The sequence below is a fragment of the Microcaecilia unicolor genome, chromosome 8, assembly GCF_901765095.1.
Source record: "Microcaecilia unicolor chromosome 8, aMicUni1.1, whole genome shotgun sequence".
NCBI lineage: Eukaryota > Metazoa > Chordata > Amphibia > Gymnophiona > Siphonopidae > Microcaecilia > Microcaecilia unicolor.
The window spans coordinates 22,406,899-22,432,500 of NC_044038.1; the positions used below are offsets into that span (position 1 = coordinate 22,406,899).

The following is a 25,602-nucleotide window of genomic DNA, read 5'->3' on the forward strand; positions in this document are numbered from 1 at the left end:
AGCCCCCTCCCTGCCCATCTTCAAATCCTTACTCAAAGCCCACCTCTTCGATGTCGCCTTCGGCACATAACCATTATACCTCCATTGAGGAAATCTAGACTACCCAACTTGACATTTCGTCCTTTAGATTGTAAGCTCCTATGAGCAGGGACTGTCCTTCTTTGTTCATCTGTACAGCGCTGCGTAACCCTAGTAGCGCTTTAGAAATGTTAAGTAGTAATTGATTAGGTACAAAGAAAACATACTTAATTCCCAAATACTTTACTATACATTTACATGGATATGCAAGCAAAAATGTTGCCCCCAAAGACCTCATCTCTTCTCTCATTTCTAGAAATTTCTTTCTTGTGTTACTTTGGTAACATCAGGAAAAATCCACAATTTTTGACCACAGAACTTTTGGTGAATGTTTTTAAAGTATAACTTTAGTATTGCATTAAAGTCCTGTTCAAATACAAATGAAATCAAGAGCGTAGCTCTGTTTGTTACCTCAGTCAATGAGTCTTCCAGAATCAATGAAATATCTTTCAATTCCTCCATACTACAGATAACTTTAATGACATGTTACAGATTACTAACAGCAAGGGGTCTGGTTCAGGAAGCCGTTTGAGCCCTGAAGCCTGCCGTTGTCCCTGCAGCATGCCGTATTTAAGAACAGCATGCTGCAGGACTCGAGCGGCTTCCAGTCCCCTGACGCAGGCGTTTTTCGCCAAAACACAGACCATGTCAGGTGTGATTAATAAAGTGCAGTTGTGATGCCCCAACTCTTGAAGGCTCCTTGTGCTTCTTTGGATACTCACAAGAAGGAAATTGTGCCATCAATATCTGAATAGTGGCACTGACAATTCACAGGTAACAGCAGCTTCAAACCAGGGGCGTAGCTACTATGGGGCCACGGGGGCCTGGGCCCCCATAGAGTTGGCCCTGGACCCCCCTGCTGACGACCCTCTCAAACCCCCCTCCCGCCGCCAACCCGCCGTCGACATCTGCTACCTTTGCTGGCAGGGGACCCCAACCCCCGCCAGCCGGGGGGGCTAAAATGTGCCCCCTCACCTCAGGCTCTGGACCCCCCTCCCGCCGAAGTCTGGCTACGCCCCTGCTTCAAACCATACAAATCCCTCTCAGTATTGATCCAACAGTGTCTAAGGTACTGATTCTGTATCGCAACCATCATTTCAAGCCTGGACTCCAGGCGGTAGGCACGTGGAGCGCTTAATTAGCTGGCTGGCTAGCTGGGTTCTCTGCCTTTCCTGATTTCAGCATTGTTCAGACACACCTGACACTGCAGGTCCTTTTGTGAAAAGAAGCAGGAATTTTATTTATTTATTTGTAACACTTATACCCCGCGCTTTCCCACTCATTAGCAGGTTCAATGCGGCTTACAAATCCTACAGGTTAAACAAAGTAGCATAAAATGCATGTAGATGTCATATAGTAAATTGAAAAGTGATCGTACAATGTGGATAGGTGAGATGGGCAAGGAAGGAGGATGGTAGAGGTAGGGAATGGGAGATGGGTGTGTAATGGGTTTAGCATATTGTTTACAATGGGAAAGTGAAAGGGAGGGAAGAAGAGGGGTGCACTAGAATGTATAGGGAGGTGTAGGAAGAGGAGTGTTCTAGAAGAAGAATACGGGGACATATTCCAGATACAGCCTTCGCAGTCAGATCTAGGTAGTACAGGTGGACTCGCAGATTAAGTCAAGTCTTTATTGTAGGCTTGCTTGAAGAGGTAAGTCTTCGGCAGCTTCCGAAAAGGTAGATGGTCAGTGACTAAACGGATGGATCTTGGGGAATGGGGTTGAGGGTGCAAAATGTCTTTCCGATCAGCTTGCTATACATCAGAGATGCCGTGAATTTGAGCCTTTCACCTTCCAAAATCTACGCCAGGAGCAGACTGATAGTGATGTGGACCCCCGGGTAGACAGGGTCATTGGGCCCCCCTTCTTTGTTCCCAGCACCCCCTTCCTGCACACTACAGTCCCATGGGCCTATCTTGAAGAGCCCTGGTGGTCTAGTGGCCTCTTCAGGTGGCAGAGAAGAACCCCACTCCTGCCTGCCACCGCTACTCTACCCGACACTGCTGCTGCTTCTTAATGGCTGCCAAGATTTCCTGTGGCACTCGCGGGTCTCGGCAGACATTTTGAAGACACAGTGGTGCCGGACAAAGCAGCGTGGCGGGCATGAAAGAGTGGGCTCTGTCCGCTCCTGAAGATTCTTCCAGACCACCAGCGCCCTTCAAAGTAGGCCCAGGGGGCTGTAGTGTGCGGTGGGGGGGGGGGGGGGGGGAGAGAGAGAGGCACTGGGGCCCCCAGACCCTCTTAGCCCTCTCCGGTTGCCCATATAGTCAGTCTGCCCCTGAACTAGACCCTGCCTCACTGCAGCCTTCTGCCTGCTTGAATCACTGGTTTTTTTTTTCATATGACAAAGAAGAAAGCCAGTGTACTAAAAGGAGCATGAAAGAGGTTTTTTATTATCCCAAACTCACCAGCATTTTTCAGTCTCTGGGCGAGTCCCTCCTCAGGGTTTGGGATCCACTTGGTGGGTTTTTCTCTTGAATTGTATTTAATGTGCCCTGCTTTCCTTCTTATTAGGATGGTGTGTGAGATTTGAATGACTGCACCTGTTCTCAGTTCTAATTTCTTTTTTTTAATTTATTGAACTTCAAACATTATTTGTACAAGACATAATTAAAGTAATCAGCTGAAGATATACACAGCAATAAAGAAAAGAAGAAGAAAAAAAGTAACTATATAATACACTTGAGCCATTCAAAACCTCAAGGCTTACCCCACCGATCCAACGTAAATCCCCACACCCAGCAACACAATATAACCAATGATCGTACTGGACAATATACAATCTTCATTCCCTTCGACCCTCATGCTGCCTGATACAAACCTACCTCATTCGACCACAATATAACCTTGTATTTGTTATCAACTGACTGGCGAACACCTTTACGGTACTATGTAAGCCACATTGAGCCTACAAATAGGTGGGAAAATGTGGGGTACAAATGTAAACAAAAAAAGAAGCAAACACTGGGCCTTCAGGATTGAGAAAAAATGTAGTCCTTTAATATCACAAATACCCGACACGGGCCGTGTTTCGGCGTACAGTCGCCTGCATCAGGGGTCAATAAACTCCTATCGGTCAACTTGCAAACTGTAGCGCAAGAGGTAAGTGAAACAATCGGGGTAAAACTCCGATCAAGATGTCAAAGCTTCATCTGTCTTTTGCCATTTGCAGGACACAGACCATAGAAGAGGCCCAGGGAAGGAAGAACTGAAGCTTCAGTCTATGCCTTTATTGAATACATCTAGCTACTGTGATCTGAAGACTTAAGAATAGTGGAAACTAAACCCAATGCCAGACAGACTTCTATGGTCTGTGTCCTGCAAATGGCAAAAGACAGATGAAGCTTTGACATCTTGATCGGAGTTTTACCCCGATTGTTTCACTTACCTCTTGCGCTACAGTTTGCAAGTTGACCGATAGGAGTTTATTGACCCCTGATGCAGGCGACTGTACGCCGAAACACGGCCCGTGTCGGGTATTTGTGATATTAAAGGACTACATTTTTTCTCAATCCTGAAGGCCCAGTGTTTGCTTCTTTTTTTGTTTGCCTTGTTGTACTTGTATGCTGTTTTCCCTCTCTTTTGTGACCGGGTACAAATGTAACAAATAAATAAATCACAGAAGAAAACAAGACATGGAGAAACTTATTCTCAGTGCTGCAAAAAAGTAAGCAATTATCGAGGCCATATACTACTCTTCACCAGTCACTGTCCATTAGCTGATGTCACTTCTTTTTCAATCAAGAATCTTTTCTAAGGGGCCCTTTTACTAAGCCGCATAGGCGCCTACACGCGCCCAGCGCACGTCAATTTGGAGTTACCGCCCGGCTACCGCGAGGCCCAGGGGGTAATTTTGTTTTTTACACGTGTCCACTACGCTTGCCGGAAAATAAGTTTTATTTTCCTGCACACGCTGGAAACCGGGCGGTAAGCATCATTCTACGCGTGTAGACGATTGCCGCGTGAGACCTTACTGCTAAGTTAATGGCTGGCAGTAAGGTCTCAGACCCAAAATGGACATGCGCCAATTTTTATTTTGTCACACATCCATTTTTGGCAAAAATTTTAAAAAGGCCTTTTTTACAGGTGCGCTGAAAACTGGATCTGTACACACCCAAAACACCCGCCTACACTAGCGCAGCCCATTTTTTTGGTGCACCTTAGTAAAAGGGAAGGGAAATGAGATTAAATCCCCAGGATTAAAGTCCACTGCACTAACCACTAGGCTACTCCTTCACTAGCAACATTCCATGTAGAAGCCTGCCCTTGCAGATCACCAATATGGCTGCACAGGCTTCTGTTTCTGTGAGTCTGACGTCCTGCACATACGTGCAGGACGTCAGACTCACAGAAACAGAAGCCTGCGTGGCCGCATTGCTGATCTGCAAGGGCAGGCTTTCCAAATGGAATGTTGCTAGTGGAATAGCAACATTCCATCTAGAATCTCCAATAGTAGCAACAGAATCTCAATAGTAGCAACATTCCATGTAGAATCTCAAATAGGGAAAGGGAACTGGAACTTGACATACCGCCTTTCTGAGGTTTTTGCAACTACATTCAAAGCGGTTTACATATATTCAGGTACTTATTTTGTACCAGGGGCAATGGAGGGTTAAGTGACTTGCCCAGAGTCACAAGGAGCTGCAGTGGGAATCAAACCCAGTTCCCTAGGATCAAAGTCCACTGCACTGACCACTAGGCTACTCCTCCACTAGCAACATGCCATGTAGAAGCCTGCCCTTGCAGATCAGCAATGCGGCCGCGCAGGCTTCTGTTTCTGTGAGTCTGACGTCCTGCATAAATTCTGGTTTATGACACTTCTTCTCTTTCAAAAATGAGCTCCATAGTCTGTCAGAAATTAAAGGGACCATTGGTTGAATACTGTTTTCTTAATTCAACAATGAATGAATTATTCATGAAGTTACAGAAGCAACTGTAAGAATGGAAGGGGAAAAGCAGGGGTCTCTTGGGAGACAGTCTGCATGCCACATCCATCAGCATTTTGCTTCAAAAGAGCTGGTATTAAACTGTCAAAATTTCTGTCTGGACATGGAAGGCCTGGAGAGCAAGCTGAGCTGTCAGGAGCAAAAAGTGTCAGATCCCGCGGTGCAGACTGCCTTCCATGAACAGCGTTTTGCTGGCCAACCCTTGTCTCTAAGCTGAGAAGTCAGCCTTATGAACACAGTAATATGTGGCTGGCATGCATGGGCTGCTTGTCATCCATCAGCAATTACAAAGTAACCAAGCGCTGTCTGTATCCTGGTAAAGGCAGTCCTAAGGTGGTATTATGGCCATTTAATACCACCTTAAGACTGCTTAGCATGCGCTGCTGTATCTTAAGCCTGACCATCACCCTGAAAAGCGCACTCGCGCTTTTCAGGGTGATGATCAGGCTTAAGCTACAGCAGCGCATGCTAAGCAGTCTTAAGGTGGTATTAATTGGCCATAATACCACCTTAAGACCGCCTTTACCACATTGTTGGGGGGGCGGGGAGCCTATATGACATTCAAATGTGGCAAGTGACTTCCTTTGGCGGCTGAGGGGCTCAGCACAGGCTCGTGCGGACTTTTGATTTAGGATTAAACTCAAAACATGCAGTTTCCCAGAATCTTAAGTGCTCATTTTAAATGTAGATCAGGCCTTCTCAACCCAGTCCTCAGTGCACACCAGCAGGTTTTCAGGATATCCACCATGAATATGCATGAGATAGATTTGCATGCCACTCTCATGCATATTCGTGGTGGATATCCTGAAAACCCGATGGAACTTGGTGTTCCATGAGGACTGGGTTGAGAAGCCCTGATGTAGATGATAGCACAGTGAGATTGTATTTCACTGTGCCGCTCATGGTATACAGAGCACCTCGTAACAACACATTATCTGTGCAAGAACTCCTAGACCTGATTACTCAAGTGACCCTGAATTACCCTAGGTTGGCGATCATGGGAGACTTCAATCTACACATCAAACCCCCAGATACCACCACAGCTGCCTTTCTGGACACGATGACAGCACTAGGATTTACAAAGGTGATCAATTCTCTAACCCACGAAAAGGGTCACATACTAGACCTGGTATTCTACAAAGGGGTGGATATCCCAGAATTCTGGGATAACAGTATTGAAATAACGCCCCTATCATGGTCAGACCACTTTCTAATTAAATTCTCCCTAAGTGACCACCTGAAACAAATGGCACCTCCCAGAGTTTGGAAGGAGATCAGAGACAAAAAAAAGCTGACCGCTGAGAATTTCCTAGAGGCCTTGGACTATCCGCATGTAGATGAAAAGACAACAGTGTCAGAACAAGTTGACATCTGGAATACACACTTAGACAAGAGAAAACAGCACCACTAAAAAAGGTCTTATGCCCCACTTACAAACGCTCACCTTGGGTTTCTCCAGAACTTCGGATCCTTAAACGCGAAGGACGAAAACTGGAAAGGAGATGGCGCAAATCTTACCTAGAAGCAGGAAGCACATGGCAAAGTACCGCCAAGCCTTAACAGCAACCAAAAAACAGTATTTCTCTCAATGCATTGCACAGGCTGCCAATTCAACCAAGCAGCTGTTCAGTATAATAAACAGCCTACTGCAACCCCCCACAACACAACCAGCCTCCTCAGCCTAAACTGAACTGCAGTGATTTTGCTGCATACTTTGCCAACAAAATTAAAAGTCTCCACCAGGATTTACAGGCAATCCCACCAACCAGTCAACCAGGGGTCCAGTGGCGTACCAAGGGGGGGACGGGGGGCGGTCTGCCCCGGATGCACGACGCTGGGGGGGGGGGGTGCTGCGCGCCTGTTGGCCGAGTCTGCTTGTTCCCTTCCTGCTGCTCCCACTGCGCGGAACAGGTTACTTCCTGTTCCGGGGCAGAGGGAGCAGCAGGGAACGAGCAGACTCAGAGCCAACAGCGCGTGGCACCCCCCCCCCCCCCCCCAGCAGGTAAAAATGCACCCGGGGGGGTCGCGCTGCACCCGGGGGGGGGGTAATTTTGCCGGGGGGGGGGCATCGGCGATCCGCCCCGGGTGTCAGCCAGCCTAGGAACGCCACTGAGGGGTGCACAAACTCGCCCCCTCCTAACAGAGACAGATGGAACCTAATGACAGAGTGCCGCACGAAAGACTCCTGAAGAAATTGCAGAGTCATGGAATCGGAGGTAGGGTATTATTATGGATTAAGAACTGGTTGAAAGATAGGAAGCAGAGAGTAGGATTGCGTGGCCAGTATTCTCAGTGGAGGAGGGTAGTTAGTGGGGTCCCGCAGGGGTCTGTGCTGGGTCCGTTGCTTTTTAATGTATTTATAAATGACCTAGAGATGGGAATAACTAGTGAGGTAATTAAATTCGCCGATGACACAAAATTATTCAGGGTCGTCAAGTCGCAGGAGGAATGTGAACGATTACAGGAGGACCTTGCGAGACTGGGAGAATGGGCGTGCAAGTGGCAGATGAAGTTCAATGTTGACAAGTGCAAAGTGATGCATGTGGGTAAGAGGAACCCGAATTATAGCTACGTCTTGCAAGGTTCCGCGTTAGGAGTTACGGATCAAGAAAGGGATCTGGGTGTCGTCGTCGATGATACGCTGAAACCTTCTGCTCAGTGTGCTGCTGCGGCTAGGAAAGCGAATAGAATGTTGGGTGTTATTAGGAAGGGTATGGAGTCCAGGTGTGCGGATGTTATAATGCCTTTGTATCGCTCCATGGTGCGACCGCACCTGGAGTATTGTGTTCAGTACTGGTCTCCGTATCTCAAAAAAGATATAGTAGAATTGGAAAAGGTACAGCAAAGGGCGACGAAAATGATAGTGGGGATGGGACGACTTTCCTATGAAGAGAGGCTGAGAAGGCTAGGGCTTTTCAGCTTGGAGAAGAGACGGCTGAGGGGAGATATGATAGAAGTGTATAAAATAATGAGTGGAATGGATCGGGTGGATGTGAAGCGACTGTTCACGCTATCCAAAAATACTAGGACTAGAGGGCATGAGTTGAAGCTACAGTGTGGTAAATTTAAAACGAATCGGAGAAAATTTTTCTTCACCCAACGTGTAATTAGACTCTGGAATTCGTTGCCGGAGAACGTGGTACGGGCGGTTAGCTTGACGGAGTTTAAAAAGGGGTTAGATAGATTCCTAAAGGACAAGTCCATAGACCGCTATTAAATGGACTTGGAAAAATTCCGCATTTTTAGGTATAACTTGTCTGGAATGTTTTTACGTTTGGGGAGCGTGCCAGGTGCCCTTGACCTGGATTGGCCACTGTCGGTGACAGGATGCTGGGCTAGATGGACCTTTGGTCTTTCCCAGTATGGCACTACTTATGTACTTATGTACTTATGTACTATGTACAGAGGAGAGAGCCTTGACAAATTCCTAAGAGACCTTCGACCAACTAACTGCTCCCTCGATCCCTGCCCATCAAAGATAGTGCAGCAGGCAAGTATGGGACTTATAAAAGGCGCCACAAAAATTGTGAATACCTCTCTTTCTAATGGGCAACTACCAACTGCATTAAAAAGGGCAGTGGTTCGCCCTCTGCTAAAGAAAAACAACCTTGACCAGGACAAACTTGAAAGTTACAGGTCAGTATCCAAATCCCGTTTCTAGGGAAACTCATAAAACAAATAGTCTGCGTTCAACTTAATGAATGGCTAGAAAAGAGTAACTGGCTAGATCCATGTCAATCTGGATTCAGACCCGATTATGGAACAGTGATTTTATGGTAAGGATCCCGAAAGAGAACTTTAAAACAATACAGGAACGTAAGACCCTTGAAGTCAGAATGATCAAATATTTTGACACCCACCAGACAGGATTTAACAAAGATCTGGGTTTTCTAGCCCATTATAAAGCATAACATTGTATTGCTTTGTAAATTGTATTGCTCTGTCACCTTCCTGTCTCCCTGACTCTCACCTATCCACCCCCATCCTGTTAGACCCCATAACTTTAGAGAATATTGAAAAGTGAGATGAAAATGTGAATCGTCTGTTCAGCACTTCCCCCCCCCCCCCCCCCCCCCTTCAGTGTTCTCTCCTTTCCCCCTCCTTCACTTCTCAGTGGGGGCTTCAGAGGTAGTCCCTGACTCAGATGTTTGGCGAGGCTAAAGTGGGGAAGAGATGGGGCAGCTCTAGGTGGGACGTGGCAGAGCAAGTTAAAATCTTTGGGGTGAGGGGTGACACCTATGTCAGCTGTTAAGGGACAGTGGGGGCACTTGTGAACACAGCAGGGAAGGATCCCTTCACTATGTCACTCTGGGGCAGCTGCTTCTACCTGGTACCTCTGTGACTGACACAGAATAACACTCCAGGAAATTATGTGCGGAAAAAAACCCTAAATAATTCACCAAAATAATACAACACATTAAATGGTATCTATGCAGGTACTTTAACACTTGGCTCCCAGTCAGCCCCAGCTCCCTAAGCCAGCATCTTCCTGTTGGCCATGTGAGCAGTGCTGTTCAGCAGTACAATAACAGAAATCCTGTGGTTATTGGCAACCATTTATCAGTTTTTTGATAGGTTGCCAGATGGCCGCCAGGCTTCAGATCTGCTGGCTTTAGTTTATTGTTGAGTTAGCAAACATATTTGGAATATTTATTATCTCTGTTAGCTCTGCCTAAAGGACGCCAGGGTTCAAATCGCATCACCACTCCTTGAGATCTTGGTCAAGATTCTTAGCCTTTGTCACAGCTACAAACTTAGGAGCCGATGCACAAAGCATTAACACGGCTTTAACGTGATTTTAACGTGGGCTTTTTACTGGCCAAGCAATGCTCAAATGGTTTCAGCGCAGGTATCAACTCGTTCAAAAAACATTACCACAGATCACATTAAAATGCATTTAAACTAAGGCCGCCAACTGGATTCAGATTCGCAGGACAGGGTTCATCCAGTCCTGGGTTTACCCCCAGTGCATGCTGGGACCTGTAGTCTCGCTGTTCCTAGGGAATACAGCGGGGAACTCAGAACTACAGGTCCCTGCATGCAACGGGATAAACCCAGGACTGGATCAACTATGTCCTGCAAATCTGGATCCAGTTGGCGGCCTTAGTTTAAATGCTTGTTAATGCAGTCCTTTGGTATTCCCTGGCCGTACTAAAAAAAAAAAAAAAAAGGTTTCTCACACGTGTCGTGTGCGAGAAACTTTTTACCAGGTCCGGGGCAGCATAGAAAGGTTGGTTGAGTGGAGTGGATGTCTAGCGGCACCCCTTCTCTCCCTCCTATCTGACCACCCTGACCCAGACTGCTTTATGCACCAGCCCCAACCATACCCAAACACCCCACCCCCCCCCCCCCCCCCACGTACCCAGCTTATAAATTCCCCCCTGGTAGTCTAATTGGCGCTCACTTCCTGATTGCTTTCTGACCCGGACCCCAATCCAATATTAAAAATGAACATTCCAAGGTGGTCTAATGGTCCCCCTGCCCCCTCCCTTCCTCCCACACAAATTCCCTGGTAGTCTAATAAGCCCCTTCCTTCTCCCCCCCCAGTCCCTAGTAGTCTAGCATGACACCCCACCCTCCGCATGACCCCAAGCCTAGCCCCTTGACCCCATACTTCAAATGAGGCAGGAGTGAAGCCCACTCAGTCCAGCCTTCAGGCGTCGTCTTCTGAAAAATGGCAGTGCACCATGGGATGCACTGGGCGGGACTTGTCTGGTTGGTGTATGCCACAAGAAACTTCCTTATATGGTAGACAAGTCCCGCCCAGTGCATGCCAAGGTGCACTGCCATTTTTCAGAAGACGACGCCTTCTGAAAGAATATTCAGCAGGAGCCCAATCCTGTTACCAGGAAGGCCCCACTTTTCTCCCTCCCTGGCAAACAACAACAAAATAAATAAATAAAAGGTTTGAACTACTATTATAGTGTTGCAGGAAATAAAACTTTTGAGACACAGAAAAAATACTACTAAAAAAATGAATACAGATATACAGGCTATGCAAAAACATATCAAAGGATCAATGAGGATTTGCATCTGACTCCATAAAAAGTTCAGATCTAGCAGCTAAGATGCATTAGGTCTGAAGATCCTTTATAACATACTATGCTTGTTAATGAATTATATGTGTTCCTGGGAACTTCTTTGAATATTTAAACATTTAGAATTCCCCGTACCGCTCTAATCTTTATTTGTTCAGATCAAGGAGATTTATATCTTGGAATAGCATCTACAAGACTTAGGACATTGCAAGTTGTACAAAATGCGGCTGCTACCGGTAACTCAACGAATCTGTTATTCATCAAACTATTTACTCAGATTTGCAGCTAGGTGTCAGTATGTTAAACTTGCTTGTAGGTATGTGAGATATATGATAGTGTGAAGGGAGATGGTGTAAGTATATCTGCCAAGGGCCAAGATTTGGAAATGCTGGGGGTGGGGGTGGGGGTGGGGAGAATGTTGTACACTCCAACCCGCTTGGATGTTATCCACTCCATTCTCTATCTAAGTTTATCAACTCACTCCAGGTCAACCAAATAGGCTGATCCTGGCCTGGTTGTGCTCCATGGCTTGCATGGAGTTACAGTTCTGATTTTCTACAGGAAATGAATGGCACAATCAAAACTACAACTCCATGCATGCAGTGAGGCAAAAGCAAGACTGGATCAACCGATTTGGTCAACCTGGGGTGAGTTAGCTACCCTTCCCCCCATGCTTTTCTTCTCCAATTTTCCCCATTTCCACCTATCTCTCCCAGTGGCGTAGCCACAGGTGGGCCTGGGTGGGCCAGGGCCCACCCACTTAAGGTTCAGGCCCACCCAACAGTAGCACGCATTTAGTGGTAGCTGGTGGGGATCCCCAGCTCCACTAGCTGAAGACCTCCCCCTGATGGTAATGAAAACGCTACTCTCCTTGATACTGTCACCTGCGCATGCTCAGTCTTCAGCGCATGCCTGCTGCAGACTGTCAAGGTGGAAAGAAGCGTTTTCTCGCCAGCTGAGATATATTTTTTTGGTGTTGGGGGCGGGGGGAGAACACTTGGTGCCCACCCACTTCTTGCCTAAGCCCACCCAAAATCTGTTGACTGGCTACGCCCCTGAATTCTCTCCTCTCTCCAGTTTCCACCCTTTCCTCTTCTTCCTTCCTTCACATCGCCAATCTTGGCTTTCAGCTCTGTCTTTTCTTTGCCTGGTGGGGCCCAAGGAAGGTCACCAATCGTATTCATCCCATTTCCAGTGGCAGTGTGAGTTCTGTTGGTCACATGCCCTGGAGTCTGAGCACTTCATTACCATACCCTTCCTCCTACAGAGGAGTTAGGAGAGGTAGGGCCAACGTGACGCCGTAATCTTCGGTCCGTACTACTGCCACCAATCACCAGTGCCAAAATCAGTACCCAGCCTCTTACGTTTTGAAGAGCAGTAGCCCCTCCATGCCCCCCCCCCCCCCCCCCCCCCCCCCACTCCAGCCATGCAAGTCTCTTGATGCAATGGAATAAAACATTTGGCTTTGTTCTGATGACTTTCTGCTTTTTCCTTTTCTTTGATAACATGCTTCTGTTTCGTTCTTCTTTAGGATACAGAGAAGGTCTTCTGTGGAAGCGAGGCCGTGACAATGGGCAGTTCCTGAGTCGAAAATTTATACTCTCAGAACGGGAAGGAGCACTGAAGTACTTCAACAAAAATGATGTAAGTGTCTTATATTATTTTTGTTGTTGTTACATTTGTACCCCGCGCTTTCCCACTCATGGCAGTGGAATAGCAACATTCCATGTATAATCTCCAATAGTAGCAACATTCCATGTAGAATCTCCAATAGTATCTATTTTATTTTTATTACATTTGTACCCTGCGCTTTCCCACTCATGGCAGGCTCAATGCAGCTTACATGGGGCAATGGAGGGTTAAGTGACTTGCCCAGAGTCACAAGGAGCTGCCTGTGCCTGAAGTGGGAATCGCACTCAGTTCCGTAGGACCAAAGTCCACCACCCTAACCACTAGGCCACTCCTCCACTGTTGCTACTATTTGAGATTCTACATGGAATGTTGGACGTCAGACTCACAGAAACAGAAGCCTGCGCAGCCTTCTACATTCCATGTAGAATCTCCAATAGTAGCAACATTCCATGTAGAATCTCCACTAGTAGCAACATTCCATGTAGAATCTCCAGTAGTATCTATTTTATTTTTGTTACATTTGTACCCCACGCTTTCCCACTCATGGCAGGCTCAGTGCGGCTTACATGGGGCAATGGAGGGTTAAGTGACTTGCCCAGAGTCACAAGGAGCTGCCTGTGCCTGAAGTGGGAATCACACTCAGTTCCCTAGGACCAAAGTCCACCACCCTAACCACTAGGCCACTCCTCCACTCATATTGTTTTCCTCAGTTCTGTTTGCTGAAGTTAACCAGCATTCAAATGGTGTTCTGGGATGCGCCGAAAGGTCCCATCCTAGCACCAGTCGCTGGAGCTGTATAGCCACCTCCAGCTTTGGCCCTTGTTTCCTGGAGCTGCCCGATGCTCCCTGACGTTCTCCTTGAGGCTAATGATGTGCGACGTCTAAGAGGTGTGCGGGGCAGTCCAGGAAACACGGCCCCTAGAAGAATTTAGGAAATGAAGGCAAAGAGGCTCCTGGGTTTTGGTTTAGGAAGAATCCAAGGACACAGAGAGATGCACATAACTATGCTTGCTTCTCGAGTTCTGAAGATGTTCCCAAATAGCCAATGCTTTGGCCAGATCAAGTTCAATTATGATTTTCAGCTACTGTTATGTAGCTTTTATTTAGGATTTTCTGAGTGAATGTTGAGGATCTCTGGAGCTTGTGTTGATCTTTCCTGTCACCAAATGGAGTTCTTTTCTGTGTTGTTATTTTTGATTGTAAACCATCTGCCAGCTGCAGCATCTTAATTGACTGGATTTTTCGTTCATTTTTCCAGATATTCCCGTTCTTTAGTTCAGCTTTACATAGTAACATAGTAGATGACGGCAGAGAAAGACCTGCACGGTCCATCCAGTCTGCCCAACAAGACAACTCATATGTGCTACTTTTTGTGTATACCCTACTTTGATTTTTACCTGTGCTCTTCAGGGCACAGACCGTATAAGTCTGCCCAGCACTATCCCCACCTCCCAACCACCAGCCCCCCCTCCCACCACCGGCTCTGGCACAGACCGTATAAGTCTGCCCAGCACTATCCCCACCTCCCAACCACCAGCCCCGCCTCCCACCACTGGCTCTGGCACAGACCGTATAAGTCTGCCCAACACTATCCCCGCCTCCCAACCACCAGCCCCGCCTCCCACCACTGGCTCTGGCACAGACCGTATAAGTCTGCCCAGCACTATCCCCGCCTCCCAACCACCAGCCCCGCCTCCCACCACTGGCTCTGGCACAGACCGTATAAGTCTGCCCAGCACTATCCCTGCCTCCCACCACCGGCTCTGGCACAGACCGTATAAGTCTGCCCAACACTATCCCCGCCTCCCAACCACCAGCCCCGCCTCCCACCACTGGCTCTGGCACAGACCGTATAAGTCTGCCCAGCACTATCCCCGCCTCCCAACCACCAGCCCCGCCTCCCACCACTGGCTCTGGCACAGACCGTATAAGTCTGCCCAGCACTAGCCCCGCCTCCCAACCTCCAGCCCCGCCGCCCACTACCGGCTTTGAAATTCAACTGCTTAAACTATTCATAAAACTGAAGAAACAGGGGCCCTTTTACTAAGGTGTGGTAAAATCTGGGCTTAACGTGTGGTAACACTGGATTATCCTGCATGCCAAACCAGATTTAAATGGCACCTTGTTCTAAACATTTCCACGTGTAATGGTCATGTGAATGTTAGTGCCCGTAACATAGAATGGAAGGTTGAAGGATTTGATGTACTGCTTTTTGGAAGCAGTGAATGCAAATAGATCTCATACTTATTCATTGTGGAAATCCTGAAAATCAGGCTGGGTTGTGGACCTCGAGGACTGGATTTGAGGACCATTGTTTCCTCTAAGCTAAGTCCTGCCAGTAGGGGGTGCTGTTTGACTATCACATGTTCAATAGTGAGGAACAGGCAAGTTCTGCAGGACTCCAGGGTAGCCTGCCTGTCTCTAGCAATTTAAAACACCAGGGGCAGACTGAGAGTGGTCTGGGCCCCCGGGCACTGAGGGAGGTCTGGTCCCCCTGCCTGGCCGCTGCCCAGCACCCCCTCGAGCACTGCCCAGTTGCCCGATTGATGTCCACCCCTAGAAAACACAATATTGAAGCACTACCCCCCACTGGCAAACATGCAGTTGGAGGACACACACTCAGTTTACAGGGAACGGTTTTGAGGACCCTTGTCCTAGGATGTCAGATATCCTTGAGCCAGCCCTGACAGTCTCCACAGGTTAAGTACAATGGTCTGTGCCTAGTAATCAGACAGAATAGTAATAGAAGGCTGACCTTGCTTCAAGTTCATCTTTCATGTCTTATTTCCTCATTTTATGGGAAATGTCGGCAATCATGTACGGTGATCTCAGTACTGTAACTTCTCTCTTGAGTGAGCATGTGACCATCAGTGTGTCAGCCTTAAATTTTACCCTACCCAGACCACAGTGAGTTCCCATAACAAGACTGTAATCCCAGAAACAGTCTTTAGAACCAGTTTGAGGTTTGGAGGATGTGAAGATGTGATGAGTTTTACTCTTGGGAACCTTGACAAACTCCAGACGTTCACAAGGCCACTGGTATTTCCTGGACAGGATGAGGAGTTGCACAGATATAATCAGTGTATAATTCTTGCTTGACACAGGAAAGCAGGGTTGTGGGTGGCAGTGGGAGCTGAATACCCCCACCTTTGACGTCCATGGATTTGTACCCCCAATCATTTTGAAATGTCGGTGCCTATGCCTTTGGGTACTTCTCGGAGCACATTTAACCAGCTCCTGGCCGGTTAAATAGCCTTAAGCCGGCTAAGCGTAATATTTAGCACGAGCTAGCCGGCTTATTTATTTTATTTATTTATTTATTTGGGCGGCTAAATGACAGATGACGTTTAATGTGAGCAAGTGCAAGGTGATGCATGTGGGAAAAAAGAATCCGAATTATAGCTACGTCATGCAAGGTTCCACGTTAGGAGTTACGGACCAAGAAAGGGATCTGGGTGTCGTCGTCGATAACACACTGAAACCTTCTGCTCAGTGTGCTGCTGCGGCTAGGAAAGCGAATAAATTGTTGGTATTATAGGAAAGGTATGGAAAACAGCTGTGAGGATGTTATAATGCCATTGTATCGCTCCATGGTGCGACCGCACCTTGAGTATTGTGTTCAATTCTGGTCGCCGCATCTCAAGAAAGATATAGTAGAATTGGAAAAGGTGCAGCGAAGGGCGACTAAAATGATAGCGGGGATGGGACGACTTCCCTATGAAGAAAGATTAAGGAGGCTAGGGCTATTCAGCTTGGAGAAGAGACGGCTGAGGGGAGACATGATAGAGGTATATAAAATAATGAGTGGAGTGGAACAGGTGGATGTGAAGCGTCTGTTCACGCTTTCCAAAATACTAGGACTAGGGGGCATGCGATGAAACTACAGTGTAGTAAATTTAAACAAATCGGGAGAAAATTTTTCTTCACTCAACGCATAATTAAACTCTGGAATTCCGTTGCCGGAGAACGTGGGTGAAGGCGGTTAGCTTGCAGAGTTTAAAAAGGGGTTGGACGGTTTCCTAAAGGACAAGTCTATAAACCGCTACTAAATGGACTTGGGAAAAATCCATAATTCCAGGAATAACATGTATAGAATGTTTGTACGTTTGGGAAGCTTGCCAGGTGCCCTTGGCCTGGCATTTGCCGCTGTCGTGGACAGGATGCTGGGCTCGATGGACCCTTGGTCTTTTCCCAATGTGGCATACTATGTACTTATTTGTATCCCACCTTTTCCCACTTATTAGTAGGCTCAACGTGGCTTACATAGTTCCGGAGAGGTGGTTACAGACTCCGGTGTGAACAAATACAGTATAGGGGTACTATTACAGTGACAAGTACAGTAAAGAAGTATCGGTAAATAGGTTGGGGTGATTCAGACAAAATGTTAGGGTGTGATCATGCGTCAGGGTTGAAAACTCCGTTTCCTGATTAAAATGCCATATTTCATTATTCGGTGTTTATGTCAGATACTGTGGGGTATGCCTTCTTGAACAGGTGAGTTCTTAGGTTTTTTCGGAATTCCAGATGATTATTCGTAGATTTCAGGCATTTTGGTAGAGAATTCCAGAGCTGCGTGCATATGTGAGAAACTTGGTGCGTATATTGATTTATACTTCAGGCTTTTACAGCTTGGGAAGTGAAGAGTTAAGTACGTTCTGGCTGATTCAATTGTGTTTCTGTTCCAAATGTTTTTATTGAATTTTCAGTAATACATCAATCAGAAAGAAAAACAAAATGTGTACTATACTCCAATACAATGGTATACATTAAGCTGAGTACAAACATTGGTCAACAGCTAAGCCATAGGTAATAGAAAGCGATCCAAAGTTTTCCACTTCTGAGGACCAGTAGTAGCTCCAGGTATAAAGCGTATTGACATTTGCTCGTATTTTTTGTACAATAAGATCCAATTCCACCAAAGAATAACATTAACTAGAGAATAATCTTTCCAGTGGGATATTATTAATTTGTTTTTGTTACATTCGGAGGGTTAAGTGACTTGCCCAGAGTCACAAGGAGCTGCCTGTGCCTGAGGTGGGAATTGAACTCAGTTCCCCAGGACCAAAGTCCACCACCCTAACCACTAGGCCACTCCTCAACACAATAGAGACTAAGAAATCGAACAATTGTTTATCGCTCTTTGAAAATATAAATGGGGTGCAAGTGGACTTCCAGATGATATACTTTGGTAGAAAAGGCTCCTAAAACCCCCAAATCCTCTGTAACTTGTCCCAAACATCCGCCCAGAATATTACCAGATTAGCACATTCTAGCAGAAGATGCAGAAGGGTTCCTGTTGCTTGTTTGCATGACCAACATAATCACAAGTAGAAGACCCAGGCTGTTTACTCTTTCTGGGCATCCAAAGGGCCCTGTGGTACATAAGGAAAAGAGATTGCGATATGGCTGCCATTCAATTGTGTTTCTAATTGTAAGTCAATTAGTTCAGACATATAGCTCAGGGCTAGACCATGTGTTAGCGTGACATAGCCAGGTGTAGCACCAGTAGTCATTGGCTGATTGGCTAGCTTAGCGGCCAGATAGACCTGAATAATAGCAGGTCTACCTTTGACCGCTATAACTTAGCCTAGAAGTTAGGCACCCCAGTACGCTAGTAGGTCTATAACGGAACTGGCGCCAAGGTGCTGATATAGAACAGGCTCTCACCGCGCAGCTTTTATGGCGCCTAAGAGGAGGCCCTGACTTATCAAATGCAGTGGTTTAGCCAGACATGACATTTTGGCTGGGCCCAGAGCTAATATGGTGTGGCACTAATATATATATATATATATATATTATATATATATATATATATATATATATATATATATATATGCATGAGTAGTGCGCCCTACTTCTAGCATTTTTCCTCTCTCTCCCTCCTTTCATCCAGCATTTCTCCTGTTTCTCTCTCCATCTGACCAACCAAGGTCTCCCCCATTGCTCCCCTTCCATTCTCCCCAACAGCTTTGTCTCTCCCCTGCCCTTTTCCATGTCCCCTCTTTCCATTCATCTTTCTCTCTGTACCCCTCTTCTATCCAGCATCCCAACTCTTTCTTTCCATCCAGCATGTCCCCTTTCTCTCTCTCCCTTCCACCAACATCTTCTCTCGCTCTCCACCTTCTGTCCAGTGTCTCCCTCCTTTCATCCATCTCCTCTCTCTTCCTCTTTTCATCCAGTGTCTCCCCTTTTCCGTCCCCATCCAACATCTTTGATCTCTCTCCCCCCCCCCCCCCCACCATGCAACATACACCCTGACACACTATCTTCCTCCTCCCCTTCCAAACAAAATATTTTTCCTCTACCCCAGCATCCACATACCTTAGTTCCCCAGGCACCCAAACGGCTGCTGAGATCAGCTCAACTGCATCCCTTCTACACGCTGCCACTGTGAGCAGCCTCAACAAAAGACGAAAATGAAGCGCAAGGCCGCAGCAGCTTTCAGGCATGCGCTGTCGGTCTGCCGGTCCTCAGCCCTCGTCGCAACAGGAAATTGACGTCAGCGGGGGCAGAGGACGGCAGAGCCGACAGCAGCATGCCTGAAGGCTGCTGCGGCTCCGTGCTTCATTTTCTTCTTTGCTGAGGCTGCTCACAGAGAAGCGGCGGCAGCGGAGGATCATCGCAGCGGCAGCGGGAGACTTTCCCGCTTTGGCGGGAGTGCGGAAGATGACCTGCCAAAGCGGGAGTCTCCCGCTGAATGTGGGAGACTTGACAGGCAGGCGGGCAGGCGGGCGGGCCTGAGCCAAGATTGGGCGGGCCTGGGCCCACCCTGGGCCACCCATAGTTACGCCCCTGATCAAATGACCTCCTCTATGTCTGTAAAAAAAAATGTACTGTATTATAATGGGCTGTTGTGAAAGTGTGAGACACCCATTTCCCTGCATTCACTGAGCAGCATGAGGTCAGCTAGATGAAACACAAAATCTGAGCATTTCTTTAAGTCATTTTCACCCAAGCACTGCTGCATGTATCTGAAGTGTAACCCGGTCTTAAAGTTACAAATTCTATCTGTAAAAGCACCCAGGGCTGCAGCATTGAAGTGATCAGAAGCAAAGATTCTGGAGGAAAAGCCTCAAGTCAAGAGTCTTTGTCTTCCTTTAAGTGAAATGCTTTTATTTGGTCTGAAAGCTGTTGCCTTATCCACATGCTTAGTCACCCAAATGTGTTTTACAGGCCAGAGAACCCAAAGCAATTATGAAGATAGAGCATTTAAATGCGACTTTTTCAACCCACAAAAATAGGAAACCCGAATGGACTGCAAATCACTTACTTGAAAGACAACAGCACAAGAAATATTTTGTCTACCATGAAGACGGCAAGGTGAGACTACTACTACTACTATTTAGCATTTCTATAGCGCGCAAGGCGTACGCAGCGCTGCACAAACATAGAAGAAAGACAGTCCCTGCTCAAAGAGCTTACAATCTAATAGACAAAAAAAAAACAGCATGATGTATGGCTAGGGAGGCTGAAGCAGGAACTGGGACGGGCAGGGCCGGTCTTAGCAATTGCGGGGCCCTGTGCAGACGTTCAGTGGGCCCCCGTCCTACCTAGCTCCGCCCCTTGTTGACAAGATATGTGTTAAACATTTTTTTTATTTCAAATAAAGACAAATCAAGCAAAACTTGTATAGAAATGCTAATTCAAATATGCACAATGCTATCATACGAAACATTTGGGTTTAAAAAGCAAAAAACCATGTGCATATAAGGACTGGATAAATGAATTAAAACAAATCCCCTTAATATCTAATACTTAGTAGCAATAATGAAACATTGATTGAATATTCACATAGCAGGCAGCCTGAGTCAACAGATTTATTTTCCCCTGAACATAATTAACTTTGCATGAACTTGGCTGCTAATAGTGTGCTGAACTGGACAATGTTGGCACATTTAGACTGACTCTGGACAGTTCTGCATGAAGGAAACCCTTCCCTTATTAATCAATACCTTCTCTGTGAAATAGTAATAATAATTTTTTAAAAGGCAAGTGCATTTTTATATTTATGTTTCAACAGTTTTTATTGATGATATTATGCAGATAACGTTACCCAGAAAAACATAATGTAGCTCTGATAATGAACACATTCATAGCTTAAAAAAAAAAAAAATCCCTCACATAAAGCATTATCATCAATGTTTTAGTATAGAACCCCCCTCCCCCCCTGTCAGCATTCTAAAACAGTCTACTTTGAACTCATATGTTCCCCCAACCCATATCAAACTTCCACCACTCTCGAAATTTAGTAAGGAACAGAATGTTACCAAAAATTAGAACAGTAAAACGAACAGTGAAATCCTTCCCTCCCCCCCCCCCCCCCCCCCCCCCCCACCTACCTCCCTCCCCTTGTTGAGAGATATCCAGACTTCCAACTTCTTACCCCAAAGGATGGTCCCACCTCAATATATATCTAAAGCGAGTTCACCACTAAACTCCGCCCCTTAGGAGACAGGCTGTGAATATATGGCCCCCAAATATCTAAAAACCGCCTCAGCCGCCCAGGGGAGCTGCCCACACCCCTCCTCTCAAACAACATAAACTCATGTAGTTTGTTGCGCCAATGCCAGAAGTCCGGAGGGGTCTCCGCCACCCACTGGCTCATTATTAGCCTCTTACCAATCAAAAAGGCCTTCCGAACCAATTGACGGGCCGAGCCCCCCTGCAAAGAAAAGCTTCATATTTGTCTAACAAAATTCCCATCGGAGAGCACATGATTCTCGAGTCCAACAGATCCGCCAGATATTGAGCAATGGAGTCCCAAAAATGTCTCACTTTATAGCAGCTCCACAAACAATGAAAAAGAGATCCCGGAGCCCTCCCACATTTCCCACATAAGGGCGTAGAAATACCCCCCATCTTGAATATCTGAACCTTCGTTAAATAGGCCCTATGGAGAATACGATATTGGCACTCTCTAAGCCCTGCACTACCCGCCAAACTCCGTATCCTGGCCGTCAAAACATCAAAGTCTAAAGTGATATGTGGTCTCTCCAAATCCCCTGCCCACTTCTGTCGAATATACTCCCGATCCTTGGGCGCCAGAAACTTCCCTAACACTTTGTGTAACCCAGAAATAGAAAGAAGTTCACTCTGTACCGAATGGAAAAACTGCCTCAAAAGACGACAGTGCCCAGAGCCCAGGGCCTCTGTCTCCAATGAATCCACATAGTGTTTCAACTGGGCATGGGCAAAAGCACCGCCCATATCATATCCTAACCCCAGTGCTCCCAGATTCAACATGAGACCTTGCCGGTTCAACACATGCTCCAACCGAGTTATCCCATGTCGCGCCCATATCCGAAAAACCGCATTCTCCAAACCCGGCCGAAACAGCAAGTTGCCTTGGATAGGAAGAAGATCTGAGGTGCACCGACTCAGGCCAAACATCCGCATCATATCTTTCCAAAGAGTCCGCAGAGGGAGTACTAGTATACTGGAGCGCAAATCAGGAGGAAGTAACTTGCTGGGAGCCTGCAAAAGAAAGTGAAAATGACACGGCGCATAGTATTGGCTTTCCAACCGCCTCCAAGTATAATCATCTCGCGCCAAAAACCAGTCGCCCAGGTAACGCAGGAGACAAGCCCAATTATACCTCCTCAAATCCGGGAGCCCCAGGCCTCCTTCTCTCCACGTCCCTTGCAGCATGTGCAACGGTAATTTTGCCTTCCTGCCTCCCCAACAGAAACGCCTAATCATCTTTGTCAACAGAGTCAGATCCCTTGTTTTCAAATAAAGGGGCAGCATATGTAATAGGTATAACCACCTAGGGAACTCCACCATTCTGAATAGCTGAATCCGCCCACTAAGAGATAGTGGTAAAGACTGCCAAGCACGCAGTCTCTCCGTTGTGGCTCTCAACAGTCTAGAAACATTCAGGCTATACAATTCAGAGACTTTCATCGAGATATGTAGGCCGAGATATTTAAAAGATCCCGGCGCCCATCGAAGAGGAAATTCCTCGCCCCACGCCTGCCTTAGGTCCTCCATCGAGGACAATGCCAGTGATTTACTATAATTGAGACGGAACCCCGCAAAATCTCCAAACTCAGTAAATAGTTCCAAGAGAGCCGGTAGAGAAGAGCGCGGCTCTGTAAGATGTACAAGCAAGTCGTCTGCGAAAGCAGAGAGCAAGAACTCAGAATCTCCTATCTGTACTCCCTTAATCTCCGGGTGCTGTATCATTTCACGGAGAAGAGGATCCAGGGATAGAATGAACAAAAGAGGAGACAAGGGACACCCCTGCCTCGTCCCTCTATAAATCCGGAAGGATCTTGAACGTTCTCCATTTACCCACACATAGGCCTTCGGCTCCGAGTATAAAACCTTGATAGCCTCTAGAAAAAAACCCTCAAAACCGTAAGAGCGTAAGACAGCAAACAAATACGACCAACTGACCCGGTCAAATGAGGCAAGTGCATTTTATAATATAGCACTGCATCCACAAAGCAAAAGGAGCAAGTTCCCACATGCCATCTTTTTTCTTTTGATGTAGGCACAGGGAAAAAAAAAAGATTTTAAATGCTCCAGGTTGCAATCTAATTCATGTTTAATGTGGAATAAATGCCATAAATAAGTAAATAAATAGATAGAAACTCTGAATGTGTGAGCACCTATTCTTATAACATGATGTCCATTTAGTGGTCCTTTACTAGGAGAAAAAAAATCTCTGTACGAATATAATAGTACTAGGGTGTCCCATTAACCAGCCCCTCCAATGGCACAGATATTACATTGATTTTTTTTAAAACAGTATCCTCCCCTCCCCTCCCTCACATTTTTTTCCAGACCACCTCCCCGCTCCCCCAAGCCGCAGGGCGCCCTCCCGGCACATACCTGAAGCCACTCTAGTGGAGTCTTCGGGGCAGGAAAGATCCCCAGTCTTTCCTGCCCGCTGCCGGCGCTGGCCCTGCTCAGTCTCTCGGTGGCCCTGAGTATGCACACAGTTAAAAAAGTAATCATCGGTAAAAAAACAAACCCTCTGTGAAATTCAATGTTAAGGCAAAAAGCTCATAAATAACAAAAAAACAGAGCAATAATCAAACTGGATGAGCACTTATCTTAAGTAGTACGTAATATCAGATCGAAGTCGCTCGATCTTGGCAGGATTAGTGAAAAACAGTGAGGTCCCGACAGACCCCGTTTCACTCCAGCTTCCTGGTGGTGAACTTCACTGTGCCTGTGTAGCGAGACAGGTTTTTGTGACAAGGTTTGCAAGGTGAAATTAGATCTTACCTGCTAATTTTCTTTCCTCTAGACCCTCCAGACCGGTCAAGACGCGTGGGTTATGTCCTCCTACCAGCAGAGGGAGACTGAGAAAACACTAAGCTTTTGAAGCCTGTATATATAACCTGTGCAGAACCTCCACTAGCCAGTATACCCCTGACAAAGCAGAGAAACAAAAAACACTAACAACAACTAGCAACCCTGTACGTGGTCACAGTAAACTGCAAAAACAAGAAACATCTTCCGCTTGCTCTTACGGAAACATGTTCCTTTGCCTTTGATAAAACAGTTGGGCTTCTACAGGTGGACTATCAAAGAAGAGCCCCACCTGTCCCGGACTCCTATCACAAAACAGAAATAAACAGTCTGCAATTAGAGAAACAACAATTTACAGCAGCCAAGAATTATCCAACAAACACACCTCCTGGCCTCCAATACAGACAGGGCGGGCTCTTGACCGGTCTGGAGGGTCTAGAGGAAAGAAAATTAGCAGGTAAGATCTAATTTCACCTTCCTCAGCGACCCTCCAGACCGGTCAAGACGCGTGGGACGTACCAGAGCAGTAACTAACTTATGGGAGGGACCTACTAAGGCCAGAGGTCAAAATTGCTGCCCCAAAGCGCACCTCGTCCTTTGCATGCACAGGAATCCTATAATGCTTCACAAAGGAATGCAACGAAAACCAAACCGCAGCCCGACAAATATCTAACAGAGAAATCATACTATTCTCCGCCACGAGGCTGCCATTCCCCTAGTGGAATGAGCAGACCAGCCCCTAGGCACCACAGGACCCTTCACCAAGTAAGCAGATGCAACCGCCTCCTTCAACCACCGTGCTATGGTCACCTTAGGAGCCGCTGCACCCTTCTTTGGGCCACCATGAAGAACGAACAAACGGTCAGAGGCTCTGAAGTCCTGAGTTCCAGAGAGATAACAACTCAAAACTCTCCTGACATCCAGCTTGGCAATACCACGCTGCTCCGAATCTCCAGCCATATCACCCAACACTGGCAGAGAGATGACCTGATTAACATGGAACTCGGAAACCACCTTGGGCAAAAAAGGAAAGCACCGTCCGCAACGAAACCTTTCCCTCAGAAGGACAAAAATGGTTCCCTAAAAGACAAAGCCTGAAGCTCTGAACACTCCGTGCTGAAGTAATCGCCACCAACAAGACCGCCTTTAAGATAAATCCTTACAAGATGCCGATACCAGAGGCACAAACGGAGGCCTGATCAAAGCATCCAAAACTAGCTTCAAATCCACGGAGGCACCATCCGTCACTGAGGCGGACGCAGCAACTTAACACCCTTCAAAAACGCACTACCTCAGGCACAGACGCGAAGGACTTTCACTGAAGCTTCCCACGAAAACATGACAAAGCTGCCACCTGAACCTTCAGTGTAGACAAGGCCAGACCTCTATCAACACCATCGTGCAAAAATTCCAAAACTTCCGCCACCGAAGAGTGAAACGGCCGAACTCGATGGTCTTCACACCAGTGCTCAAAGATTCTCCAAACCGGACATACGCCAAGGAAGTGGATCGCTACGGCAACTCAACATCGTAGCAAAGCCACTGGACGAAAGCCCCTTCTTCTTCAACTTGTGCAGCTCAAGAGCCAAGCCATAAGCGAAAACCGAGCCGGATCCGGCATGATTATCGGGCCTTGACACAGAAC

At 46.8% G+C, this 25,602-nt stretch overlaps 1 protein-coding gene across 1 annotated transcript in view; it reads left to right on the forward strand.

Moving 5' to 3' along the window:
* The window catches only part of ADAP1 (ArfGAP with dual PH domains 1), a 156,355-nt gene that overhangs the window by 108,537 nt on the left and 22,216 nt on the right, over positions 1 to 25,602 (forward strand). The window contains 4 exon segments of the mRNA XM_030211862.1: positions 12,595 to 12,707; positions 19,869 to 19,916; positions 19,918 to 19,987; positions 19,990 to 20,015. Coding sequence (XP_030067722.1) covers positions 12,595 to 12,707; positions 19,869 to 19,916; positions 19,918 to 19,987; positions 19,990 to 20,015 — 257 coding nt within the window.